The sequence below is a fragment of the Mustela erminea genome, chromosome 4 (assembly GCF_009829155.1).
Source record: "Mustela erminea isolate mMusErm1 chromosome 4, mMusErm1.Pri, whole genome shotgun sequence".
NCBI lineage: Eukaryota > Metazoa > Chordata > Mammalia > Carnivora > Mustelidae > Mustela > Mustela erminea.
Window position 1 is genome coordinate 98,053,328 of NC_045617.1, and position 24,694 is coordinate 98,078,021.

The 24,694-nt window shown below is 40.1% G+C and overlaps 1 protein-coding gene across 6 annotated transcripts in view; it reads right to left on the reverse strand.

The window, feature by feature from the left end:
- PKHD1 (PKHD1 ciliary IPT domain containing fibrocystin/polyductin) overlaps window positions 1–24,694 on the reverse strand; it is a 456,881-nt gene that overhangs the window by 200,395 nt on the left and 231,792 nt on the right. For all 6 annotated transcript variants that reach the window (XR_004285058.1, XM_032340236.1, XM_032340237.1 and 3 more), the window contains 2 exons: window positions 14,312–14,377; window positions 8,126–8,254 (listed from right to left, as the gene is read on the reverse strand). Coding sequence is in view for 5 of the 6 variants with exons in the window: in XM_032340236.1 (XP_032196127.1) it covers window positions 8,126–8,254; window positions 14,312–14,377 (195 nt within the window). In the remaining variant the exon portion in view is untranslated. The remainder of the gene's footprint in view (window positions 1–8,125; window positions 8,255–14,311; window positions 14,378–24,694) is intronic.

Here is a 24,694-nt window from a genome sequence, read left to right on the forward strand (position 1 = left end):
CTTATCAATACCACCCTGCCCCTCCCCCAAATTATGATCTGCAAACCCTGAGGAAATATATTCCCTCCTAAAAAATCGCTATGATGCTAATACTAATGGGCTATGACAATGAGTATGTTTCTCAGGTGAGTAATGACAGCAAAGGGCTTGAAAAACCACTCAGTTCAAGTAGAACTCTCATTAGTTCCAGCAAGTTAGCAAGCCATAAAGAGTATAAGGGCCTGCATGACTTTGGGTCCCAAGAGAAGATTCTAAGTGAGTTCTAATTAGCCCAGAAACAAATACCATGAGTCAAGCAGAGATTGACAAATTGAGATTAGGAAAAGGAGATCAACTTATTTTGACTTATGTTTTTGAAATAATGCTCCTTTTGTCTCTTATAGGAAGTAAAAATTTCTGTGCTGCTGTTATTTTAACTGGACTTCAATTTTGATGGAGAAAACCTAAATAACCATAAAAATACTTTTTTTTTTTTTTTAAATTTCAACTCCTGTTTGGAATTGTCCACTCCTTGAAAGGGTACTCTGTTATAGGCTTTAGTCAGTAGTTAGGGTACTACTACTATTAACTCATAAGAAGCCATCCGAATCATGGTCATTGCAACTAGAAGGAACTCCTGAGGCTACAACTATGTCTTGGAGATGTAATCCTATTTTAAGGAAACAGAAATCTAAAACAACAAATAAAGCAACAATATCCCTTCTTATAAATTTCAGGAGGCAATTTACAACACTGGGTTGAGAACAAGGAGACAGAAATTCTGCTCTTATGCTTGGTACAAAATACCACAGAACTCTGGGCAATAATAATGCATTTCACAGCATTTTACAGTTTCTAAAACACTTGCATTACCTTAGCTCTTTTCAGTTGAATTAGATAGCCACTAAATTGCCTAGCAGCTTCGACAATGCTATGTACCCATATTTTACATATATATTAATATTTACTTAATATAAGTAAATCCACATAAAGACACCTCAGAATAAAACCAATTCCTAGATGATCATTCAGTTCATCAAAGGACTCCATATTGCAAAGGATTTTACACTTAAATTGCCTTCAAGAGTGAGCTTCTATAGTACATTCTTAAATTGATGGATGTATGAAAAGCCAATGTACATTCAATATTTCAGAATTACTTGGGGAGGTCTGTGGAAACACTTGCCCCATGAAACCTGAGATTTGGAGTTTTCCTTCTTGTGGGAAGAACATGGCCTTAATACCCTTTACCATTAAGCAACGTTCACGGTCTATATTCTCCTTCAAGTAACTGCCTAAAAGGAAGGAGATTTATACAGTATCTAAAGATCCTTTGATCCCTAGTTTCAGATTTTTTTTTATTTATTTGGTAATAATATTGATTAGTTTCTGTGTCAAAAGTACCTCTTAAAAAATCATATTCATCTGTTCTTACCCATAAAATCTTAAAGAATAGTTTTCCCATTCATATTCCATATCAAGTAAAAGAAAATCATGACTGTGTTCCCTGCGCACTTCTAATTTCTACCCTCAAAGAAATAAAATGTTCAAAATATTTGTGCTCTGTTCCTCCCCTCTGCGAGCACAACCCTCTCTCCCAAGAAGAGGCTTCTGGTTGTGCATGTGAAAATATGGATAAATGCTCCAGTCCAAACATTGTCATCCGACCCCCCCGCCCCCGAAGTGAGCAGTCCCAGGTCAGGGGCCCACAGTTCTGTGCAGAGGGTTGAAGAATTTTACTTTGGGGTGGCAAAAAGGCAATACCAGACCACCAAGCCTCATAAGTTGTAAAGAATAAAGAAACTAAAATCTTTTGGACAGTCTCTCTCCTGGTGTTCTTCAATTTCTGATTCAGGTAAGCCAACAGAATCTAAATAAATTCTTCCCAGAGAAGAAAGACAGTACAAATTTAGCAGACCCTAAAACCTCAAACCTTTTGAATTAAGTCAGGTACATCTGCTCCTAATTACATGCCTGCACACACACACTCACATACATAAACACATACACAGCAGTGAGATTAAAGACAGCTGCAAGTTCTTTGCTGGTCCTCCCATTGAGGGGCAGAGCCCAAGTCTCCTCCCCTGTATCTGGGCTGCCTTTAGTGCCTCACTTGACCAAGAGAATGCAGTAGTCATAATAATATTCTGAGGCTGCTAAGGTTGACTTAGAAGACATGCAGCTTCCACCCAGGTCTCTTGGACTGCTCACACTTAGAGAACTCCCTCTTAGACTGCTCTTTCTTGGAATCCAGCTGCCATGCTGGGAGAAAACCCAGGAAGCTCCACAAAGAAACTGAGGCCTCTCGGTTGACAGCCTGGACTGAGCTCCCAGCCCATAATAACCAACACAGATCGCCAGCCATGGGAGTTAGCACAGATCGCCAGCCATGGGAGTTAGCCATCTGAAATCACGCAGCCCAAGCTGAGCTTTTAGATCACTACTTTCCAGCCACCATCTCTCTGTAATGCCTGGAAGATCCCAAAGAGGAATACTCCAGTCTTCCCCACAAAATTATGAGCAAAATAAAATGTGGGCTTTGAGCTATTAAGTTTCCAGGTGGTTTGTTAAATAGAAATAGATTTCCAGAACATGTCAGTCACCATTCTAATGCCATGCTTCATAAAAAGGACCCCAGTAACTTAAGCTTAAATTTCTTCCCTTTTCCATTTGCTACTAATCCAGAACAAATGGGGTGATGGTTTGCAAGACTCTTTGGTTTCATCCAAATGGGTCAAGGTCAGAATATTGAAAAGTACTCAAGCTACAGGGATGTAACATAATAGGTATTATATCTGATTTCTAATTGATTTTGCATATTTAAATCTCTGTTACATGTATCTTATCCTCAAGTAGTTATAATCTCAAGTAAGAAAAAAGTAAATCAAACTAATAATGCTATGATTACAACATTCTGCAGCAATTCTCCCCCCAATATTACTTTCTGATTTATGATCATTTCACCTCATATCACCAACTTCAATGCCTTGTGATTTAACAAAGCAATGCATTAAGTATTGCCATCTTTGAACATCACACGGCTTTGATGAGCTTCTCTGCCATTTAAAATACCCAAGTATTGAAAAATCAGAACAAACAGAAGAACTATTATAAAGGAAAAACAGTATTCTCCCATTCATTTCTTCAAATAAGGAGAGTTCAAAGTGATACAGAAAAAGGAACACAGTGAATAATATCTCACACACACACACACACACACACACACACACTGTGCTGGAGGCTATATGATATCATATCTGTACCCTTCAGAACAGAATCCTATCACTTGGAATTAAAACATATTTTCCTTTCATTACGCCTGCTCTGTGTGAAAAGGGTATCATCCTGTCATGGCTGAAATTCCTTCAGAGAAAGCACTGGAAGCAGCATATACAAATCCTCTCAGGTCATTTCAGAACAAAACGTGAAGTACAGGTTAGCAGGACTGTTTCGCCCATTGACCGTTCATGCTTGTGAAAGTGCAATTTGTATAATATGGCAGATAGAACTCGCTTCCACTCTGTAAGATGTCTAGAATGCATTTATACCAATTCTTTCATATTTAGGAGGCAAAGACAATCAGATATACTTGTTTATGGGAAGCAAAGTTATCATAAACTAAAATGCAAAGCAAATTCTTCATGATTACCTTAGCTGACTCCATATAATACCACTGAGAAGAATTTACAGCTTTTTCAAAATCCAATGTCTATAAAGACAGAACGCCTTGGAGGAAAATGGTATCATACTTAAGATAGTGATATCTTTTATTAGTACAGTAAAGTCCTATTTTTATGGAATAGGATGGGTCTGAGGTCATTCCATAAAATTGATTTCCCAGAAAATGGAAATAGGCAATTTACCCTAAGAATTTTATTGAAAAATTATGCTATTCTATTTGAATAATGATGGGAATGTTCTACACGTTTCCTTTATTAATGAATTAAAATACACAAAACACCATAAAATTATATTAGAGGTTCAAAAGTATCACTTAAATCTTCTTTACCAGTCACTTTCATTTTGTAAAATCAGCAGTTCCATTAAAATCGTATTATGTAAAAATGGGTTTTTACTGTAATAATAGTTATTACCTATTTAGCTCCCAAGGATGTTGTGAAAATTAAATAATAAGCCATTGGAAAGCAAATACAAAGTGTCGCTAATACCAGAGGCCAACGGGGGCAGCCAGATGGAAAAATGAAGGAAAAGAGCACCTGATACATTAAAAATCACGGCTTTCATCTCTAATTCCATTACTGCCAATACTCTATGCAGTGGTCATATGTACTGACATTATCTCATTTCATCTTTTTAACACCATGACATCCATATTAATTATAGCCCTCATTTTACAGATGAGGGTCAGAGAAGTTTAAAACTTGTCCAATGCCACACAATTGGTCAATGTCAAAATACAAATGTGAACCCAGGTTTATCCTAGTCAATAGCCTGTCCTCATCTCCCGAAGCATCACTAACTCCCCAATAGGTCTTTGTGTCTCTTAACAGCCCCTCAGATCCCTACTCCATTTTTCAAGGTCCTCTTCTGCCACGAGGCCATCTCTCTTCCATTCACCAGAGACATTTTGATTCAAAACACTTCTATTGCTGATTCCAGTCGTTTGTTGTATTATTATGTATCCTGTGTTTTATTGACTCAGCTATTCTAGGTCATGGTGTATCTGACTTGCCTTTGGAGCCCCACGTCAGCAGCACCTGGTACAGTGCCTCAAACACTGAGTGTTCAGTATACGTTGGCTAAACGGAATTGGAAAGAAGTGTTAACTTGAAATACAGCTACATTTGCTGCCTGATGTAAAGCACACGCTTTTACTAAAGGCTTGTTACATCAGATACCTCTTCGAGAAGTTTTGCCAGTTTCCTCAAGTGTCTGTACCTAAAGGGGATGTGGTAAGATTGAATTCTTCCAGGATCTCACATATGCTAGGTACTCAATAAATAGCTGGGTTATTTTTTTCCCTTTTTAATTCTGAGTGAAGGAGACAATGTGAACAATAAGCAGAGAAGTTTAAATCCTGTATAATACGTAATCTGATTTGGATGAATCAGAACAGGCAGGGATGATAGTGAGTTTAGTTTAGTTTAGTTTTGTTTTTTAAATAACACTATAAAAAGGGCTCTGGAATTAAACTGATTTCTTCCTCAGCCTCTTGATTCACTAGTTGGATGAAACTTAGGCAAGTTACTTAACCTTTCTGTGTCTCGGATTCCTCAACTATGAAACAGAGGACAACAGCAGGATTCACTCATAAACTGGTTGTGAGAATTAATTGTGAAAAGCCATGGAGAACATGCAGAGTGCAGGGCACACACCAACACTCAAATTATATCTGTTGCTATCATCATCAACAGTATCATCATAAAAATCTTAATTCATAGGTGTCTGCTCAAAGGAGAATTATTTTTCACAGACCTGCACAGTCTTACAGTTGTGCTGTATCAGACCCATCAATCTCAAAAGATTTAACTCTAATATTAAATTGTGGGTGGCAGCACTGAGATTGTACACTTCACTCAAGCAGTATTTGTTTATCTATTTTGGGCCACACATGGGTGAACAAACTTACTTGATTCAATGAAGACTGAGAATGAGTGAAACCAGGAGAACTAGACAAAAGTCGAGGATACAAAACCACAAGTAGAAAGAGAAGGTGAATTTAAACTAAAGTCCATCAAAAGTCAAGATATCAGGGTTTTCCAAAAACCTGAAAGGAAAAGTAAGCCAGAAAAACTTCTATGTGAGACCCCAAACGGAACAGAACAACAGATTAAAATGTTGGCCACTGTAAGATCGCTTGTTGGAGTTAAAAGAGAGCATAATTATAAGGGAAGGGGAAAAAGGCAACAGAACAACAAGGACTTCATCTATTACATATTACACATCCGTTTTCATTCACTTATCTTTCCATTTGGAAACCAGAAATAATGAACAATAACTGCATGGTTAAAAAATCTTAATGTCTCTGATTCTCGAAATAAGAAAGATACTTTACACAGCCAGTGCTTGGGCCTCTCCCCTCATGCCCCACTTTTTCCCAAAGCACTGATCTGTGCTATTTTATCTATCTAGTCTGTGCTACTTAAGAGCAGCTTCATGGAGAATTCAGGCCCATCTTATGAATGACCACACACAAACAAAGGAAGCATGACAGACAATGCTGGGGGCTCCCCAAAGTCAGGACGATACAGTCAACTGCAGTGCCCAGCAAGATAGCCAAGAGGACTCCTCTCTCAGCGTAAAGGTCCCAAAGGATACAAAAAGCTTGGCAACCTTCAAAAGCTTCGCTTGCTTCCTGCATGGGGTGGGGGGAAACAGCTTGCTCAGTGGGAAAAACCATAGCCCAGGGCCAATCTGCTGGCTACATTCATCAAAGAAACGGCTGAGACAAGAACAGATTTTTCCCTTCCGTATGAGAATGACTCATGAGATTGTTTATTCAAAAAGTTACATTCTCCATTGAAAGAGGTGGATGATAGGGGAGTTGGATGATAATAATAGTTGAAGTTCCCACTGGTCAGCCCACCCCCTCCTTGTCCTCTATCTCTTTCTGCACAGCTCTACCAGCACACCCCCATGCCCGGAGGTGCTTACCGTGTTTTAATCATCCTGCCTTCATTTTTTTATCCTAAATAAAACAAGCAACACAACTACTCTTTTTCATTCCCTCTTCATCCTTTCAGAAAGGGAATGCATTTGATGGGTTAAGAATAAGGCCTTCGAGTCAGACTGCGGGGGTTAAAGTCCTGAGCCTGAACTTCAAACTGCAGGAATCTGGGCAAGTGACTTACCTGTCCTAGGCCTCTGTTTCCTGGTCAGTAAAAATAGGCATGATGGGGGCACCTGGGTGGCTCAGCGGCCCAGCAACTGCCTTGGGATCCACTCATGGTCTCAGGGTCCTGGGATCTCAGACTTCCCACCCATTGGGGGGCCTGCTCCTCCCTCTGTCCCTCCCCCCAGCTAAAGTGTGCATTCAAATAAATAAATAAATAAAGCTCTAAAAAAAATAGGGATGATAATATCACTTATATCACAAAGAAGTTCTTCTCAGGGTTGAATTTTTTAACATGTGGAGAATCATTCCTGCCCTGTTGTTAGCTGTCAATGAACATTCAATATTATCATTGTTAGCCCTTTGCAGATGACCCAAAGTTCTTTTTCCAGTATTTTTTGAAATTCAATATTACCTTAGGAAGTTCAAACTGAGCCATAAATGAAATTAGGTCTTTTAAGGAGAATATATTTGTTCTTTGAAGAACATTTTCTTCTAAGGGTAGGGAGATTTTCTGGGAGTTTCAAGAACTTGCTCTTAAGCAATGAATTTTGAGGGCACCTGGCTGACTCAGTTGGTGAAGCAGGTGACTTGATCTCAGGGTGGTGAGTTTGAGCCCCACGTTGGCAATAGCGATTACTTAAAAATAATAATAATAATAAAATAAAATCTTTTAAAAAAAGGAAGAATTTTTTAAGTATGGGTATGTGTTTCTGTTTATCTGAAGAAACATCTTCCTCCATATGTGTCTATGTGGGACGAGAGTGCCAGACAGATCATACATACATACATACGTACATACATATGTACATAGACTTTTCTTTTTCTGTTTAATTCATCCATTTCCCTTTCCATCATCTTTGAAAAATCATGGCAACAGAAAAACTTATTCATCATTTTTTCTGTATTTGAAAGATTCTATACTTAAAGTTTAAAAGTTCTGTATTTAAAAGATTCACAAAAGGCAAAAGAAAAGAAAACATTTGCAAATTGCTTCTTTCCAAACACTTATGTCTTTCCAACATAAGGACACTAAAACTTTCTGCAAATCTGTTCTCTGCCACATAAGAAAAATATCCCATTAATGAATTATTATAATTCCTTGTGGTATTGTGACTACTTAGTCCACCTTTAATGAAGGTTAGTGGAGCGAATTTTTTCTGGATTTCATAAGATTATGAAATTCTTCACCTATAATAATTCAGAAAAGAAGGTTGTAGATGTGAGTGCCTACAAATAAGATTGCCCACATTCTGTATCTGTACCATATATTTAAATGACAAATAATCCCCAACTGGATTGTTCTGGTTTAGTCTGTCTGTGATTATTTCATTTGCATACTGTTTTACTCACTGGGTAAAATCAGGACATCATCTCCAGGACCTGGAATGGTATGGTTGTGTCCTCCCCAACCCTCTTCAATCCCTGTCCATGCTTCAGGAAGGGACCATTTAAAAGCTGTCTCAGGTGCAGAGGTAGAAGCTACAAAACAAGAAGGAAAATAGCAAAGTAACTATGAAAATCTGGTTCACTATAATAACTTGCAAATTGTATCCTCATTTTAGGATATTGATGATATTTTTACCTCCCAATATAGCTGCCTTTTGACATTTTATAACCTAAAAATCATTTTATCAGTGTAAAGCAAACAATTATTCAATCCTTTGATCACCTCCACTTCTAGGGAAAACACGTTCTACTTTTGTTATTAAACATTTGTGCTTTGCTTGATGTAAATATGGCATATGTTTGTCATGAAACATTTGAAAAGTGCAAATATAGAAAGAAAAATAATAACAATAATAGTCTATAATCTCAACCTACTGATAACTGCCATTAAACTTTTATTTGCATTTCTTTCCAGAATTTCTCAGCATTTTTATATAATTGAGTTACAACATATATATGCAATTTTATATTCACTTCTTTTTCTACTTAGCTTAGCCATTTTAATATGCATTTCCTAATGTTGTTAAAACTCCTTGTCAACATAATTTTAATGGCTACATAATATTTTATCATATAAGAAGCGTATCATTTACTCAAACCTTAATGTTTCTATTTAGGATCTTTCCACTCTCTTTTAAAATTGTAAGTAATGCAGTGTTAAATATCTCTATACAAATCTTCCAGTAACAGTGATTTCTTCTTAAAATAGAATCTCAATAGAATCACTGAGTCAAAAGGTATAATCTTCTCATAGCTCTTAATGCTTATCAATAATCTGGACACTTCTCACTGCAGTAATTTACATACAGTTCATATGTTCTACCTGGTTTTTATTGATTCTGCCACTGATGATCAAATGGCATTTTCTTTTCAACCAACCCACTGGCCTCTTCATCAGGAATTATAACATAAATCTAATTAATTTCTAGTGGAAACCGCACAGTATCCAACACACACAACATCATGTTGAACTGCCCCTTGCACGTTCTTTTCTGGGGTTTGATCTCTATCACAGAGAGAGAGGACAGAGAGAGTCTCTCAAAAGAGGATGAAAAGATTCACAGATGACTCCAAACATTCTTTGAGTTTCAAGAGCTCAAACGATGTGGGATCTCACATGATTGGGGAGTGGAGGCAAAATCCCATCTGTTACACTAATTTCACAAGCAGAAACAATGAGTGCCTTCCCTACAAAAATCTCCTAAAAAGTAAGGATAGAGAAAGGAGAAAAATGACATTCTTGCCTGAAAGGAGCTAATAATGGTGTGTACGTTTCATAAATGGATATTGGGAGGATAGTACTCTAAAGGGAGTTTTAATGGTACCCAACAACAAGAGAAAGTGAGACCTTGCCAGGGGAGGCTTCCTGCAGAGGAAACATCTGTGCTGCATTTTGAAGGCTTGGGAGCTATAAAAGTAAAGGGGACTGTGGTGAGGGTTTGTACTCCAGACAGAAAGATGATCATTAGTAATGGCAAGAAATAAGAGATTAAGTGGTGAGTCTCTAAGCAGTTTGTTGCTGAGCCACAGAGCTGGAAGGAGGCAAGTGATGAGAATGGAGAAATAATCAGAGAACCAGGTGTGATGGGTAACAATGATGGAAGAGCCAAAGATGACCCCTGGGTTTCCAGCACATCCGTGGTAATGGGCAGAGATGTCCATTAAGATATACATCAATGAATTCAGTTTGGGCCATAAAGGATTTGAGGTATCTTTGAAAAGACCTCCAGGTGGAGGTACACAGCAAGGAGGCATTAGATATGAATCTGAGGAATGGGAGAGAGCTCTGAGTCAAAGAGATGGGTTTTGCAGTAATATTTGGAACTCTAAGGATGGTCGTGATAGCTCCAGAGGATGACAATGTGAAAAGAGAAAATTCCTGATGTCAGAACCTTGAGGAGCACCCAGTTACTTTGTCTACAGGAACCTAACTCCCTCATAATCATAGTCTCATTAGAGCCTGGGGATAACTGAAAACTATGTAGATTATAGTCAAGTAGAAATCCTAGGCAATTTAATTAGCACAAAATAGACACCACACCATGGGAATTGGGCATGGGCTTAGCACAGGTTTCACTCAGGACTTTATATTTTACAAACACCAAGATGAAAATACCTAGTTTCCTCCAAATTTTGCCTCCATTCTAACACTATACTCTGAATCAGGTGGGAATGGGGTAGGGGCTTTGTTGAAATGGCCACTAAGTAGCACCACAAACACCAGACAGAGATATTCTGATGCTTTATTTCCAGTGATATTTCAAAAGGGCAATGACCAGGCTCTTCAAATCCACATACCAGGCTTAAAAGCCTCTTTATATCACAGATGTTGGAAACAAATTCTTCACTTTGCCATCTTCACCCTTATTTATAAGGGGGCTGAAACTATCTTTAACTGAACAAACCAAATCTTAAAATGACTATTCTAAGTTTTTATGAAGGAATTTGATCATTCTATACATTCTGCCTTAAAATAAGAACACTTAATAGAGAAGAAAACATGTTTCAGTCTCTTGCAAAGTTACCAGATTTCTATAATTAATATCCAGCTTCTGTATGGCTATCACTAATATAGAAAAGTAGGGAGAGAACAAGAAGCCTACAAGGTTTAAAGAAGAAGCAGAGATGTACAAGAACCAGGAAAGAGGAATGTCTTAGAAGCCTATAAAATAGAGCATGTCCAGAGGGCAGACGTGATCTTGTTAATAGTGAAGTTCTGATAAGAGAGTGAATAAGGAGTGACTATTGAATTCAGGAAACAGAGCCCAGATGATCCAGATGAGAGTGGCACCAGTGGAATGGTTGAGATGGGAACCAGTGTGATTACAGTGGATTGAGGAATGCAGGGAAGGAAGGATTGAGGAAGGGAAGACACTGGGTCCGACCGTCCCAAAATCTCGCTGAGAAATGAACAGCCTTAGGGATTTGAGACATACAGGCTTTGATCTGTCTTCCCAGTCTTTAGATAAATGAGTCTTACCTTGAAATAGGATTCCACATATTTTGGTCAGGACCAACATTTGTGAGGAAGCCTCACCTTGCTGTCCTCTACAGATCTGTCACTCAGCAACAGCTATGATTTAAGGCCGCCTCCAACTTGCTATCTGAGCCAAATATTGTCCTCTCCACCTTGATCCTTCATCCACCCAGCTTTTTATGGCTCTGCGTCAAGAGACTAGTCTTTTGAGAAGTTTGCAGCAGAGATATCAACTAGAGGAAGACTCAGAATTCATGAATTTTGTTTTGTTTTGTTCTAAATGAGAGGCACTGACCAGAAGGAACTAGTAAAGGAGAGATCAGCGACACAAGACCGAATCATTTATTGATAGGACAAAGTTCAGAAGATGCTAAAAAGGCTGAGTTGACTTCAAAAAGAAGAAGGGCTGACAGATGCTCAGAAACCTGAGGAAAAGAAATAAACTTAGCTCTATGGGGAAAGGATGGCAAATTTAAGAAGAGATTATCTGAGCATCATAGCCCCATATGACTATGTGCCATATTTCCATAGCCCCCCCCCCGAAAAGACAACATCGACGAGGTAAAGGCTCTTCAGAAATATTTTTATCTTCCCCAAAAGTGGGTTGCCTTGCCCATTTTCCCCTCTCCCGTTTTTTATAAAGCCTTACACACATTGAGAGGAAACCAGGACAAACACATTGTTGGAAGAACATGAACCACCTGCACTGGGGTGTTAAGAAACCTAGATATCCTCTTGACTCAAATTAGCATAAATCCTCACCACAAACCCACTGAGCATCCATCCAACAACCTACATCACCACCACTTCCTCTGCTTCTCCTCAACACTGGACCATATATACCCTAATTTCTGCTGGTTCTGAAGTTTCCTGTGTGCAACAGAAATTGCACACAGTGTGCAGCACCATCTTGTACACTCAGAATAAACCTACAATTGACTCAACTAGGAGACTGTCTGCAACAGATCACCCTAACCCAAAATGTCTCATCTGCATTATACACTGATACTGAATCTCTGAGTGGGTTAACATATAGCTAGAACTCCATTAATCATTCCATTGTTGTTTTGCCAAAGAATTTTTTTTAAAGATTTTATTTATTTATTTGACACAGAAAGATCACAAGTAGACAGAGAGGCAGGCAGAGAGAGGAGGGGAAGCAGGCTCCCCGCTGAGCAGAGAGCCCGATATGGGGCTCGATCCCAGGACCCTGAGGTCATGACCTGAGCCAAAGGCAGAGGCTTAACCCACTGAGCCACCCAGGTATCCCCGTCAAAGAACTTTTGATACTATAATAATTTTTCTGTTTTTCATAGAGCTTTTAATTAAGCAAAATACACACTCACATTTAAATTTTGACATCAGCACATATGTCTCCCATGGGAATCAAGGAATGTCTCAAAAATATATTAGTATTTGAAATATCTTTCTGATGAATGGTAATGTATGAATTCTGTATCTCTGTGTTTAGGATTGTTTTCTGTTGCAAATCTTATCAGCTAGGAAAACTGACTATATACAATTAATTTGACTCTAAGGCATAAATTAATATGTGCCCCAAAAGGTACTTTGAACATCTTAGAGTTTATATGGTATAGCAGAATGAACACCAGGCTGAGTTGGGTAACCTGAGCTCTCATCCAAGTTCAACTACTGACTAGGTGTGACTAAGTAAACTATATAATCTCTAGGCTTCCGTTTCCTTATTTGTAAAATGAGGCAATTGGATAGGATAGCCTGTCAGGTTCTTTCCCTTATTAATATTCTATAACGCCCTGAATTTTTCTGTTTATTTAGCATGTTGTCATTGATAGGCCAAATGAAACATCTTCCAGTAAAACTGACACCTGCTAACAAGCCCAGGGGGCCGGCCACACACAGTCTCCTTCCAGAGATTCCTTAATGCAAAACTCTTCCTACTAGGTCCTGAGTGGCATGGCACCTTGACTATACAGCTCATTGAATGAGGATTGGCCACCCATAAATAATGCAGTATCCTCTTAGGGGAACTGGCATGAGAACTCCCCCAACCTCTATAAATGGCAACTGACCCAACCAACTGGACATTTGAACACAGAACTGTCAAAGAAGAGAGAACTGCAAGATACTTTTCTTGGGAGCAGTTATTTTAAAAGAGATCTATTCATTGATTATTTAGTTAGTCATTTAATCGACATCCCCGTGTGACCATAAGGCCCCATGGAGTCAAACATCATTACTCATTGAATCCTCTTGCATCTTGCACGAGAGGCCCTCAATAAATAATGCATCATGAGCCATCTGAAAGAAAGGAGAGATAAAGGACAGGGGACATAAAGAACAAAATGTATGGTAACCCAGAAACAGTTCTGAAAACAAAGAATCATGTTCTTCCCAGTGCAGTAAGCATGGAGTAGTAGCCATCAGTACATCCAGTTTCTAGCTTTAGTCTAGCACCTTTACTTCATTTACGTATTAATTTAAATGGAGCAGTTAGATCATTTTCTGATTAACATGGGCTCTGCTCTGACATAACACAAAAATGCCACTGGAAATCAAAGGAAAACTTAGCCTTTGGAAAGATTTGTCCCTGACGCCAATGCATAGTTAAATTGGCTCAGGATAAACAAAAACAAACCATGAAATGCATTAGAAGGTGCCTAGGAGTCTTTTAGTCGTGGAGAATTTGACTTTTATGAGTTAGAGAGATTTCACAGAGCCATCTGACTTTTGGGAAGGGTTTGTTTACCCTGATGTCCTGAAATTACTGGGAACAATTAAAGTTTTGAGAGACCCTGAATTTTTCTTTCCATTTGGTAGAGGCCTAATGGCCCATGTGCAGATCTGGACTTCTGTGTGCACATATGGTCCATAATTTATGAAATGTGCTTATTTACATGTTTTAATTCGTACTTCCCGATGTTTTGAAATGCACCCTTCTTATAGCTTTCTTTGAAATGCAGGCACATAGTTCAGCTATAGGGAGAGACAATAGGGAGTTGTTAGGCATGATAGCATTAGGGCTGTTGCCTACCTGCTTATAAACAATTTGATGGAAGCAATCTATAGAACTATTATTGGAGGGAATTCAGCTATACCAGGCACTTCTATTCGGTGGGTGGGTTAATACTCACCTGAAATAGTTGGAGGCACACCTTCCTTTACCTGGAGAGTCACTTGAATGTGGCCTTCACCTGAAACTGAATACAAAAAGCCACAACTTGGATGGGATGCAAAGAGCATCTTAATACAGAAGATAATTATATGTGATAAAGATGGCTTTATGCTAAATTCCCCCCAACCTAACTAAATTTTCAAAATAAAAAAAATGAAGTTCTTGTTAGTTAGTCTAACAATTGATTTCCAACATTTAATTTTGATTGCTTTTATTTGATTAAACTTAATTGCAGTTAGGGCTCCAAGAGAATTGGCACATAAATAATTAGGGGGGGGAACCCTTTAGCCATATGTTCTTTGGAGGCCAATACTGGTCAGCAGAGCACACCTCTTATCCTATTTCCTCTCCATCATTTTGAAGGCTTAGCTTTTAGAATTCATGTGTTTTTCAATAGAGTTCAGATCACCCATGAAATGTATTTGCTTTACCTTTATCCAAACAAATTGTCCTTTTAATGAAGGTTTCTTCCACCAACCCCCCCACCCCTGCTTTCTCCTCCATCTTCCAAACCAACTGAGCACATTTAAAAGGCCTGGGGTTCATTAATTTTAAGTGTTCAATAAATTAGTGGAAATAATCAAAAGGCCTGATTCTTTCTGATAATGACAATTTGATGTCAGTATAAACCAGTAGATTAAGCTGGGAACATATGCTCCTTTACCAAGAGAGGCTGGCTGCTGTCATTAAATAGTGAATGCATCTACAAGGTGATCTCACGCCTGATTAATTAGTAATCAGGTGCGCCAACTCCACTTTTCAGTAACACCTTGTCTCTTATTGGCTAATTACCTTTCTGCCTTATCAGATATCACGTGAGCCAACACCTCTCACCACTGGAGGGCCCAATGCTGTAGCCTTAAGGACTTGTCAAACTCATGTTCTCCATTTGCCTTTCCATGGAACCTAACCCTTTTCCTCCATCATAAGATGGAGGAGACAAGGGTCATTTTTTTCTAATTACAAAGGATAAGCTTCTAAATATTATAAAATAATAACAATATTATTACATATCATCATCATCTCCAAAGGGATCCATGATGAGAACTCCCCTATTCCTCTATTCTTATTTTGATAATTACTCTCATATAATCTTTTCCCATTATAAAAAGTGGCTTTCCCTTACACTGTGCATATTTTGAGACCAGGTTCAATGATCAACATGTTCTCTATGTGTTCTACTTTATCATGACTTCTGAGGCTTCATTATATTGTTTCTCTATCCTGTTGCATATTTTATCTTCTTTTCCATCTCAAGTAAATAAATAAATATAATGCCAGAAGACCAGCGTTTCATCTCTCTCTTTTTTTTCTATGATGTCTAATTTACCTTTTTGTGCTCATACTGATATTGGTGATATTTATCCTAAGCTTGCTCTCAGCTTAACAAATATTTATCAAGCACCAAATGTGGTAAATTTCAGATTGCATCAGTCATGAGTTCTGTCCCTAAATCTTGGAGGGAGGGACTTTTCTCATATACCTTAAGGACACAGGACCTTGCTAGACATGTAGACACTTACTATACATGAACTAATCTAGAAATCCTAAATTTATAGGGCTCTATTCAGAATACCAGTACTTGACTGATCATTTCAACCAATTGAGCAAATAGAGGCAGGAAATAACCCTTTTAAAGGAACCAAAAGAAAAAAGAATAAAATGGTCTCAACTGAAAAGAAAAGATGACATCTAAAAGCATGCAAAAGGCTAGCAATGGAGTCCTCTTCCATATGAGATAGGAATAAAATATTGTAATAGAATCAAACTCTAAAGAAGGTAAATTAGAAAAAAAATCCATGAATCATTTGGAAAGGGTTATTAGTTCATTTAAAGATTTTATATAAATCATCCTTGTTAAGAGCAGCTTCCAAGTAATGGTAGACTTCACTACATCTGTGCCCTCTTCCTTAAGACAGAGCCCCTGGAGTAAAGAGAGTTAAAGCATAAAGTCACATGTGACGAAGTCTTTTTCAAAACCATTGTAGTCAGTTTATAATGCCTCCTGCATTATAGCTATCATGGTGATGATTAACCCAGAGACTGAAAAGGCTAACCCCACCACATCGAACCCCCACAACAGACTCTTGCCCTTCCATTGAGGAAGTCTCTTCACCCAGGCCCTGTTCTTGGTCAGCCAAGGCCTCCTCGTCAAGGTGCTCTCACATCTGTAACTCTACACCGATGGCTTCTGAACCGCGTGGCCACTGATCTTGTTCAGCCTCTACACACGCACAGATGTCTCCCACCTCCTGGAGAGCCTCTTCCCCAAAACATACATTGAAAGCTACTGTTCCTTTTATTAAAGCAAGTGTGAGAATACCATTCAATCTGAGAAAAGGAGTAGTTTTGGGTAGCCAGAGAAATGGAGAAAAGTTACCAAAGGCAGGAAAAACTGAAAGAGTCTATTTCCTTCACCACCACTTATTCATGGCCTCCTGCAGGCTGGTTCTGAGATGTGAGGGCGGGTCAGAGGGCTGTTCTTCCCACACACCATTTCCACACCCTCAGACAGGAGCCATGGAGAATCAGGGGGAAGAGTGCAGGTGCTGAATGAAGTCAGTTAATGTTAAGCAAGGTCTAGTATCCAACAGCCTGGGTTTGAATCCTGAGTCTTCCAGTTCCTTGATGTGGGCAACCAACAAGTTCTTCATCTTTTCTGAAACCCACCTCCTTCCTGTGAGAAATGGAAATAGTTGTCCTGTCTACCTCATAGCATGATTGGGAAGAAAAGATGAGATAATCCCTCTAACATGTTTAGCACAGTGCTTGGCCCAGAAATGCTAGTCATTACCTACACCGTTATTACAGCATGCTCCTTATTCTAGCAGCCAGTCAACAAAACCCAAAAAATACGCTTCTACTCTTTTTACCCTTTTTTACAGCTGTACCTAATCTTGATGGGCCACAATATTCAGAGTTGGAAGCAACTTAACCAGATCTGCTAAAGTTTGCTAAGTGCTTTGACTCTATAAAAGACAGTGTAAATGTTAAGCATCAGTTCCCATTTGGACAAACACAAAGAGGGATGAAAATCATTTGAGCATAAAGGTATTGACTCAGGAAGAGTTTAAAAGCCTTACATGAGCTGTGATATTATACATATGTCTTCTCAGTGCTTATGATTTCTGAGTGTGTGTTTGTAATATGAGAGTGGTTAATCTACTTTGTTTATAAATGGAGCCTCATTGCAGTTGATCCTTCCCAGGTTGTGAGAATATCTGGTTGGTCCTCAAAAAGAAAAGAAGCCTTTGGGTAAATTAGAGGCAAATTATTCTGATGGCTGCTATATGACGTAAGGCTGTTATAAACACAGAAAGCTAGGAAAAAGCAAGAAATGTGCCAAGGAGGAAAAAAAGTTACTCAGCCAAATATGATACCAGTGTCTTCCAGAAATTTGTATGTACCTAGCCAGTTTGGTCCTCAGTAGGGCACTAGGGAAGAGAAAAATTAATCCTCCCCTTGAGTAGGTCCATTCTCTCTTGCAGTTTTGAAGGAAGAATTAAGTACCTTTCTATATAATAAATAAATAAATAAAAACAGGTGGCATCTCAACTCCTTTCCTATTTCATTCTTCACCCATATTCCCATTTGCCCTTCACCATTGAGGTTTAGCACATATCCAGACCTCTCATTCAATTCACATTTACACAGTGTGAGTCAGCCATTGGCTAGACACGGAAAGAATCTGAAACAGCAACTGCAATCTGTGTCTGCAGATTTCTCCCACTCTCTCCCTGTCACACACCTTCTCCCTCGATCTCTGTCTGCCTTGGACCCAGGTTCCTGCTCTGTCTTCATGAGCCAGCTATTGGCTTTGGTCCCCTCTCTCTGCATTGCAGATTAGCTTGCCCTATCTTCTATGTCTACTGCTTCTCTCAGATCTGTCTCACACACCTATACACTCCTGCTCTGTTTCTCCCTCCCTGTTCAGTGAACTTGATCTCACTCCCCAGAAATCAGCCTTTTTCACATGGCCATTGAGAATTACTTGTCAGCCAGTCCCTGGGAACCTAATGCTTGATTCACAGGACCATACTTCCATCTGATTCCAGCTTCGCAGGGGCAGCCACAGAGCCAGCTTGACCCTCGTAACACAGGACCTTTCAAAGTCCTTCACAGAAGCATTACATGAAAATCCTGTGATCATCTTTTAGTCTTCCAGTACCCGCACTAATATTCATTCATGGAAGGGGGTAAATTATTTTTTGAGGCATAAGAATTATGAATTCATTCAAGGCACTGACAAATATACCTACATTAACTTCAGTCCTGAGAGTTCAATTAAACCTTCTTAATGAACTCAGAAAACAGTAATGATTGTTATTCTGACTCAGGGGTGTTGACCCCACTTGCACTTCCTGTGAAAAGTGGGGCATCTTTGCAGATTGACAGAACCAGAACTTCCAAGGGAGCAGCCAGGGAACAAGCATTCCAGTTGTTTGTCCTGGAGGCACATTTAAAAAGCCCCAAATTGAGGAATTTTACAACTTTTTCAAGAATGTGGTTTGTTCCATAAGAGATTCTTAATCTCATAAAATAAACGGAGGGTTGCTGGGGGGAGGGGTTTTGGGAGAGGGGGGTGGGGTTATGGACATTGGGGAGGGTATGTGCTATGGTGAGTGCTGTGAGTGTGTAAACCTGGTGATTCACAGACCTGTACCCCTGGGGCTAATAATACATTATATGTCAATTTTTTAAAAAAAGAATGTGGTTTGTTAATGAAATATTACACAGCCATCAGAAAGGATGAATACTGACCATTGACACAGGTGGAACTGGAGGGCATTATGCTAAGTGAAATAAGTCAGGCAGAGAGAGACGATTATCATATGGTTTCATTATTATGTGGAACACAAGAAATAGTACAGAGAACCACAGGGCAAGGGAGGGAAAACTGAAGGGGGAGAAATCAGAGAGGAAGACAAACCATGAGACAAAAAAAAACAAAGAGAATGTAGTTTGTTCTCACGGGCAGGTGTTCTTAGCAAGTGAGGAAAGAGATCCAGATTTAAAAAAGAGAGAGATCCCTGTGCTCACACTTCTTACTTTTCATCAACTACACCAAAATCTTGCAGACCACGTTTTATTCCCAACATATACACTGGGAGGTGATGATTTTAGTGCCATTAATGTTTTATTTTTATAGCAATGGATGCTAATGTATTTTAGAAAAAGCAACTAGGTCATTAAACCCATAATTATGGATATTATTGCTTACAAAGGAGTTAGGTTTTAAAAATAAGATGCCGTGGGAATTGATTTAAGAAAAATCTTAGGTAAATAATAGAACAGGAGGCATAGCAGGTGACAAGGAGTAAAGCTGGTATTCAAATATCTAAAGTTTAGGAAGCACAGAGCCTTCAATAAGCTCAAGTTTTTTCCGTAAATGGAAGGAAGAAGAACTGGTTTACAAGGGTATATACATAAGTTTGGATTTAAGCAAGCCAAAACACCAGTATACTAGAAAAAGTACTGAGCGAGGGTCAGAAAGGCTGAGTCTGAATGCTGGTTGTACTCGCTGTGCTCCACGTAAAGTAGGGTCGGCCGTCAGCATCACTTAGAATTACCTCCTTAAGCAGGGTACTTTCTAGAAAAAATATTTGATCCGACTTCTAAGTTTTCCTTCCTCCCTTCTTTCCCTTTCTTCTTTATTTCCTTCCTTTTCTTTGCGGGAGAGAAATTGCTTGCCACCAAGAGGTACAATTCGTTTTCCCATCGCCAGGTCCTGTTCCATTCTCTCTTTGCCATAAAGTTTAGCGCAGTTCCCCAAAGTCAATCCTCTATATTTCTGACAAAAATCCTTGGGGATCTTTGGGGAATGAGTTTTCTATAAGAATGTAAATTAATTTATTAACTAGAATGCTATGGATTGCCTTAGAGGGTCTCAGCATGGGCATGGTGGCAGTTTCGAAGGATTATCATTCTGCTCTGCTTATCAAACCCTCCCCAAATGCTCGGGGCAGCCGTTTGAGTCCTCTCTCCTGCACAGATGCTAGCAGAATTCCTTCCCGAGTAGCTGACCGGGTCTTCTGGACCAGCTGAACGACAGAAGGCTGGAGGCAGCAGCCTGCCCCTACTCCACGCCCTGAGCACTTGGGAGAAAAAGAGAAGCTGCAGGCAGGACCCGAGAGCTCCTGGACGCAAACTCAGGAGAGCACTCCTTGTTTCCAGGATGTCCCAGGTTAACAGCATCTTTTCCGGGCCTTCTGTGTGACACGACCTGACTTCTTGCAGACAATGAAGTCCATCTGTCCCTCTATCTATGGCCCTCTTGCCCTTGTGGAAGACGGCTCCGGCTTCGTGCCAAACAGCCTGCCTTTATCTTGGTGACGGGGCCATTTGGAGACAGGCACTGGCCAGCCTGGCTAGACACGTCTTTTTTTTTCCCCCAGTCGGATCACAAGAAGGTGGTGGGCAGGAGCCTCCGCGCCTCGCAGGCGTTCGCTCAGCTGCCGCCTCGCACAATATCCCGGCTTGGCCGCGTCTCCGAGGCGCGAGCAGGGCTGTGTGAACCCGGGAGGGCAACCGTGAATGGCCCGGCATCTGACATGAATTTATCACCGGCTGCTGGTTGGGTGAAGGAGAAAGCACGGGGAAGGGGCTGTGGGTGTTTAATGCCCCCTGCCACAGCCCAACAGTTTGCCCTCAAGAGCCTTTTCCCGATATAAAAGGACAGGGTCAAAAGTAAGTTGACCCCTGACAGAATGTACAATTATTAGGGGAGGACTGTGCACGAGCAGCTGCTGGAACCCCACTGGCTCCCCATCGGGCTTCCAAGAGTCAGAATATGAATAATCAACTCAAGATTGTTTCCTCCACCTCATCAACCCCCGTCACCACCCCCCCCAACCTTCTCCTCCTGTGTTGGGCAAGTCCTATTATCTTCCTACAGGAAGGAGCAGAGCCCTCGCTGGCAGCTGCAATAATTGTGTTCCTATTGTGATGAAGACCTCCTCCCAGCCACCCCCCTACAAGTGGCCATTGTGAGGGGAGAGTCAGTGATTATACGCTCCGCCTGATGCTTTGGGGGACCCAGCTGCCTGAGTGCTGACACACGAGCGTGCGTGCGGACGTCCAGGGAGGGGGCCGGTGGAGGTGGAGGCTAGAGGTGGGGGGGATCCCGCGTCTGTGAGACGGGACCCGGACACACCAGACCTTTCTCATAAGTCAAGCCCAGAACAAATGAGGCTTTATCAGGCCCCAGTGATGAGGGGGTCTCATCTCCCTTTGAAGTGGGGCTGCGCATGGGGCCCAGCAGCTTTTCCTCCTTTGGACCAAGCAAACATCCTTCTTTTGATATGCTACATGCTCATTATCTCTGCCCCATTTGATGATTTTTGATTGAAGGGTGGCGGCTGGGATGCCGAGAAGATCGTTAGAGAGGCTCCGTCCAGCCAAGCCTGCAAGAAAGGCTTTCCTTGTGCCTGGGCCTACATTTGGAATTTCTTAACAGTGTGCGCTTGTTCTTAGAGGCAGATAAGGGCTGAGCGTGAAATTCTTAATTAAGCAATAAATAGAGAGTGGGGTGTCAGCAGATGTAGCCAGTAGCCATGGCAACGGGAATCACATGGGCAAGAGAGCTGAGACTAGATGTAGGCCTCGGGCCTAGGCCTGACTGACAGCTGAAGAATCCTACAAAGCTTGTAAACCAGATTAATTAGCTGACTAATTATTTCATAGCGTTAATGTAACTAAAAAATAAAAATAGTTAACCATGAACTGAAACATCCCTGAAAAAAAAGACAGCAGGGAAAGAGGCAGTGAGTGGGGAAGGCAGAGGCAGAAGCCACTACCAGTTAATCAAATTGCGTAAACAGAAAAATGGGCTCGCTGGATTTGACTCCTACTCAGAAAATATAAAAGAACACTTGTCCTGCAGTCTTGCCCATTCCCAAGCATGGTGTCGAAAGTTACAGGGTGCAACTGGCACTCGTAATCACTTCTCACATCAAACGCTGCTCCTCCTGGGTCAAAGGAGATCACAGGAGTCCTTAGCTGTGGTTGTTGGCTCTGCCGGTGGCTTCTTAGGCAAAATTCTCAGGGGCTTCCAAAAGGCAACCTGAACCAATCTTCTTAAGATATTTTTAAATGAGCGAGATGATCATATTCTGTGGGCAACAACTGCTTCCGTGGTATTACATTTCGGTCATGGAAACCATGTATCATATATGTCATGTTATCACGAATCTCAGTTATCTAACAAAATCCAGTCAAGGAAAATAGAAGGAGACCCTTTTGGAAAGGTTAGAACAAGCACATTAAGTTCAAGGCATGTGACGCTGTTCATCTTCTGAGGGGGGAAAAAGAACAGATCTAGAGAAATAATCTACTGGAAAACTGTGCAATAAAGTAACAGGGCATACTAATCCCATTTGAAGATATTTCGGGGTTTTGTACCACAGTTCCAAGAGATAAGTGGGTATTCTTAACCTTGTGGTAGAGATGAAGTCATTGAGGCATGGAACATTTATAATTCCATGCCCCAGGTGAAAAAGTCAGCCAGCCACCGATTAAAACCTAAACTTTAAGCTCTGGCCATGAACTTTCCAAAAGAACCTGCATCCCATAAAGACATTTGCTAAACAAACAAACAAACAAACAAAAAAGACAAAACTTGCCTTGGTAGAGAAGAGGAATACTCTCAAAACATTATATGTATAGGATTTTTTTCTTTGTCACTGGGGATCAGTGAGAAGTTTTCTCTCACAACCCTACCTAGCATCCCCCTCACACACACACCCAATTTGGTCAGTGATCAATGATTATTTAGTGGGCAGCACACTCTAGTGGGGAGATCCAGAGCCAGGAGCTAGAATGCCTGGGTTCTGGTTTTTTTTTTTTTCCTTCTCAGGGGGGATCTAAGATAAGTCAGGTATCTTCAATCCCACACAGAGTAGCCAAATGGAGGAAACAGAGATAATTGTGATTTTGGTTGAAACTTCCTATCCTGGGGGATGTGGTAAGGTTGCAAACAAACAATACAAAAAAGATGGTCCACTTAGAAGTGGTCAACAAATTAATGAAACACAGCCAATTACCAGTGAAGCGACACTCTGAACGAAAAGCCAGCCAGTAATAGGAGAAGGGTCTCTCCATCCTCCATCCCTGAAAGTCTGGCAGGAAATTCAATGGCCCTGAAAGAAGTCAAGCAGTCTCCCTACGATAAAAATGAAACTTCTGTATACACAGCTCTCCCATTTTTTTTTTTTTTTAAATCTCAGGACTATGTCCACATAGACTGTGAGGTCTTAACTTACGTTCTTTTCTTAGAGTAAATGTATTTTATGTAAATTACCTTAGTAGCACATTTATAAAGTCACATGGTCAAAAAAAGACAATTAAGTGAAAGTAACAAACTAATCAATATGTAGAATGCAGGGCAGAGAGCTAGAACTCAACAGCTGGGGTCCAGTTGGGGTACCCACTGCAACTACCTCACTATCATAATGACATTATGAGCCTTCCCAGGGATGTTGTAAACCTGACACAGAGTATATCCAAAACCATAACCAAATCTACCCAGTCCAACACAACTGCATGGGGTATCACCATCGAGGAGCAATGCAAGCCTCGGTTTCCCCTGAATCCTCACGTCCTCACTGTACCAGTCCAGGAATAAGCCACCTACCTACCCCATTCACTCAGATACTGGAGACACAAATGACCTCAGAAGCCAGTACATGGAGCACTGGGACTCGTCTTAAGGAACAAGGGTCTCCAAGTTCATTAAACAGCGAACCAACCCTCTGATTTCCTGATCCTTTTCCAACTCCTCTTATCTAAAGGCAGAGATAGTAGGACATTCTGATACAAAGAATGATTTCAATTAATAAAGGCTATCTGCCTAATAAAAATGTCGTATACTGAAAAATGCATCTATATCATATATATGCTCATCTATACCTACAGATGTACATCTATATATAAATACACAAATTTAGATAGATATGCATTTCTACCATATATGTGTGTAAATAGTATAAAGTATAAAGAGTAAAACTTGCTATTATTCAATAAATAATGATAACAAAGGGGAAGAAAATCTGTAGCTGTATGACTTGATTTTTTTTTTCTTTATGTGACAAATGTTCCTTTACCATGCTTAGCTCATGCAGCCATTTAAGTCAGGTTGCAGTTCATGAACGAAATCATACCAATGGACAAGACAGGCTCTTCACAAGCATGCCAAGTAATAGGAGAACAATTTGAAATTAAAATTTTGTTCTAGGATATATATCAAGTGAACAGTCAGAGTTAATGATACCTCTTGGTTTTTACCTAATAGCTGCATTTGGCTCTAGCAGCAAAAACAGTCTCAGGATCTTTGTCCATCCTGAGT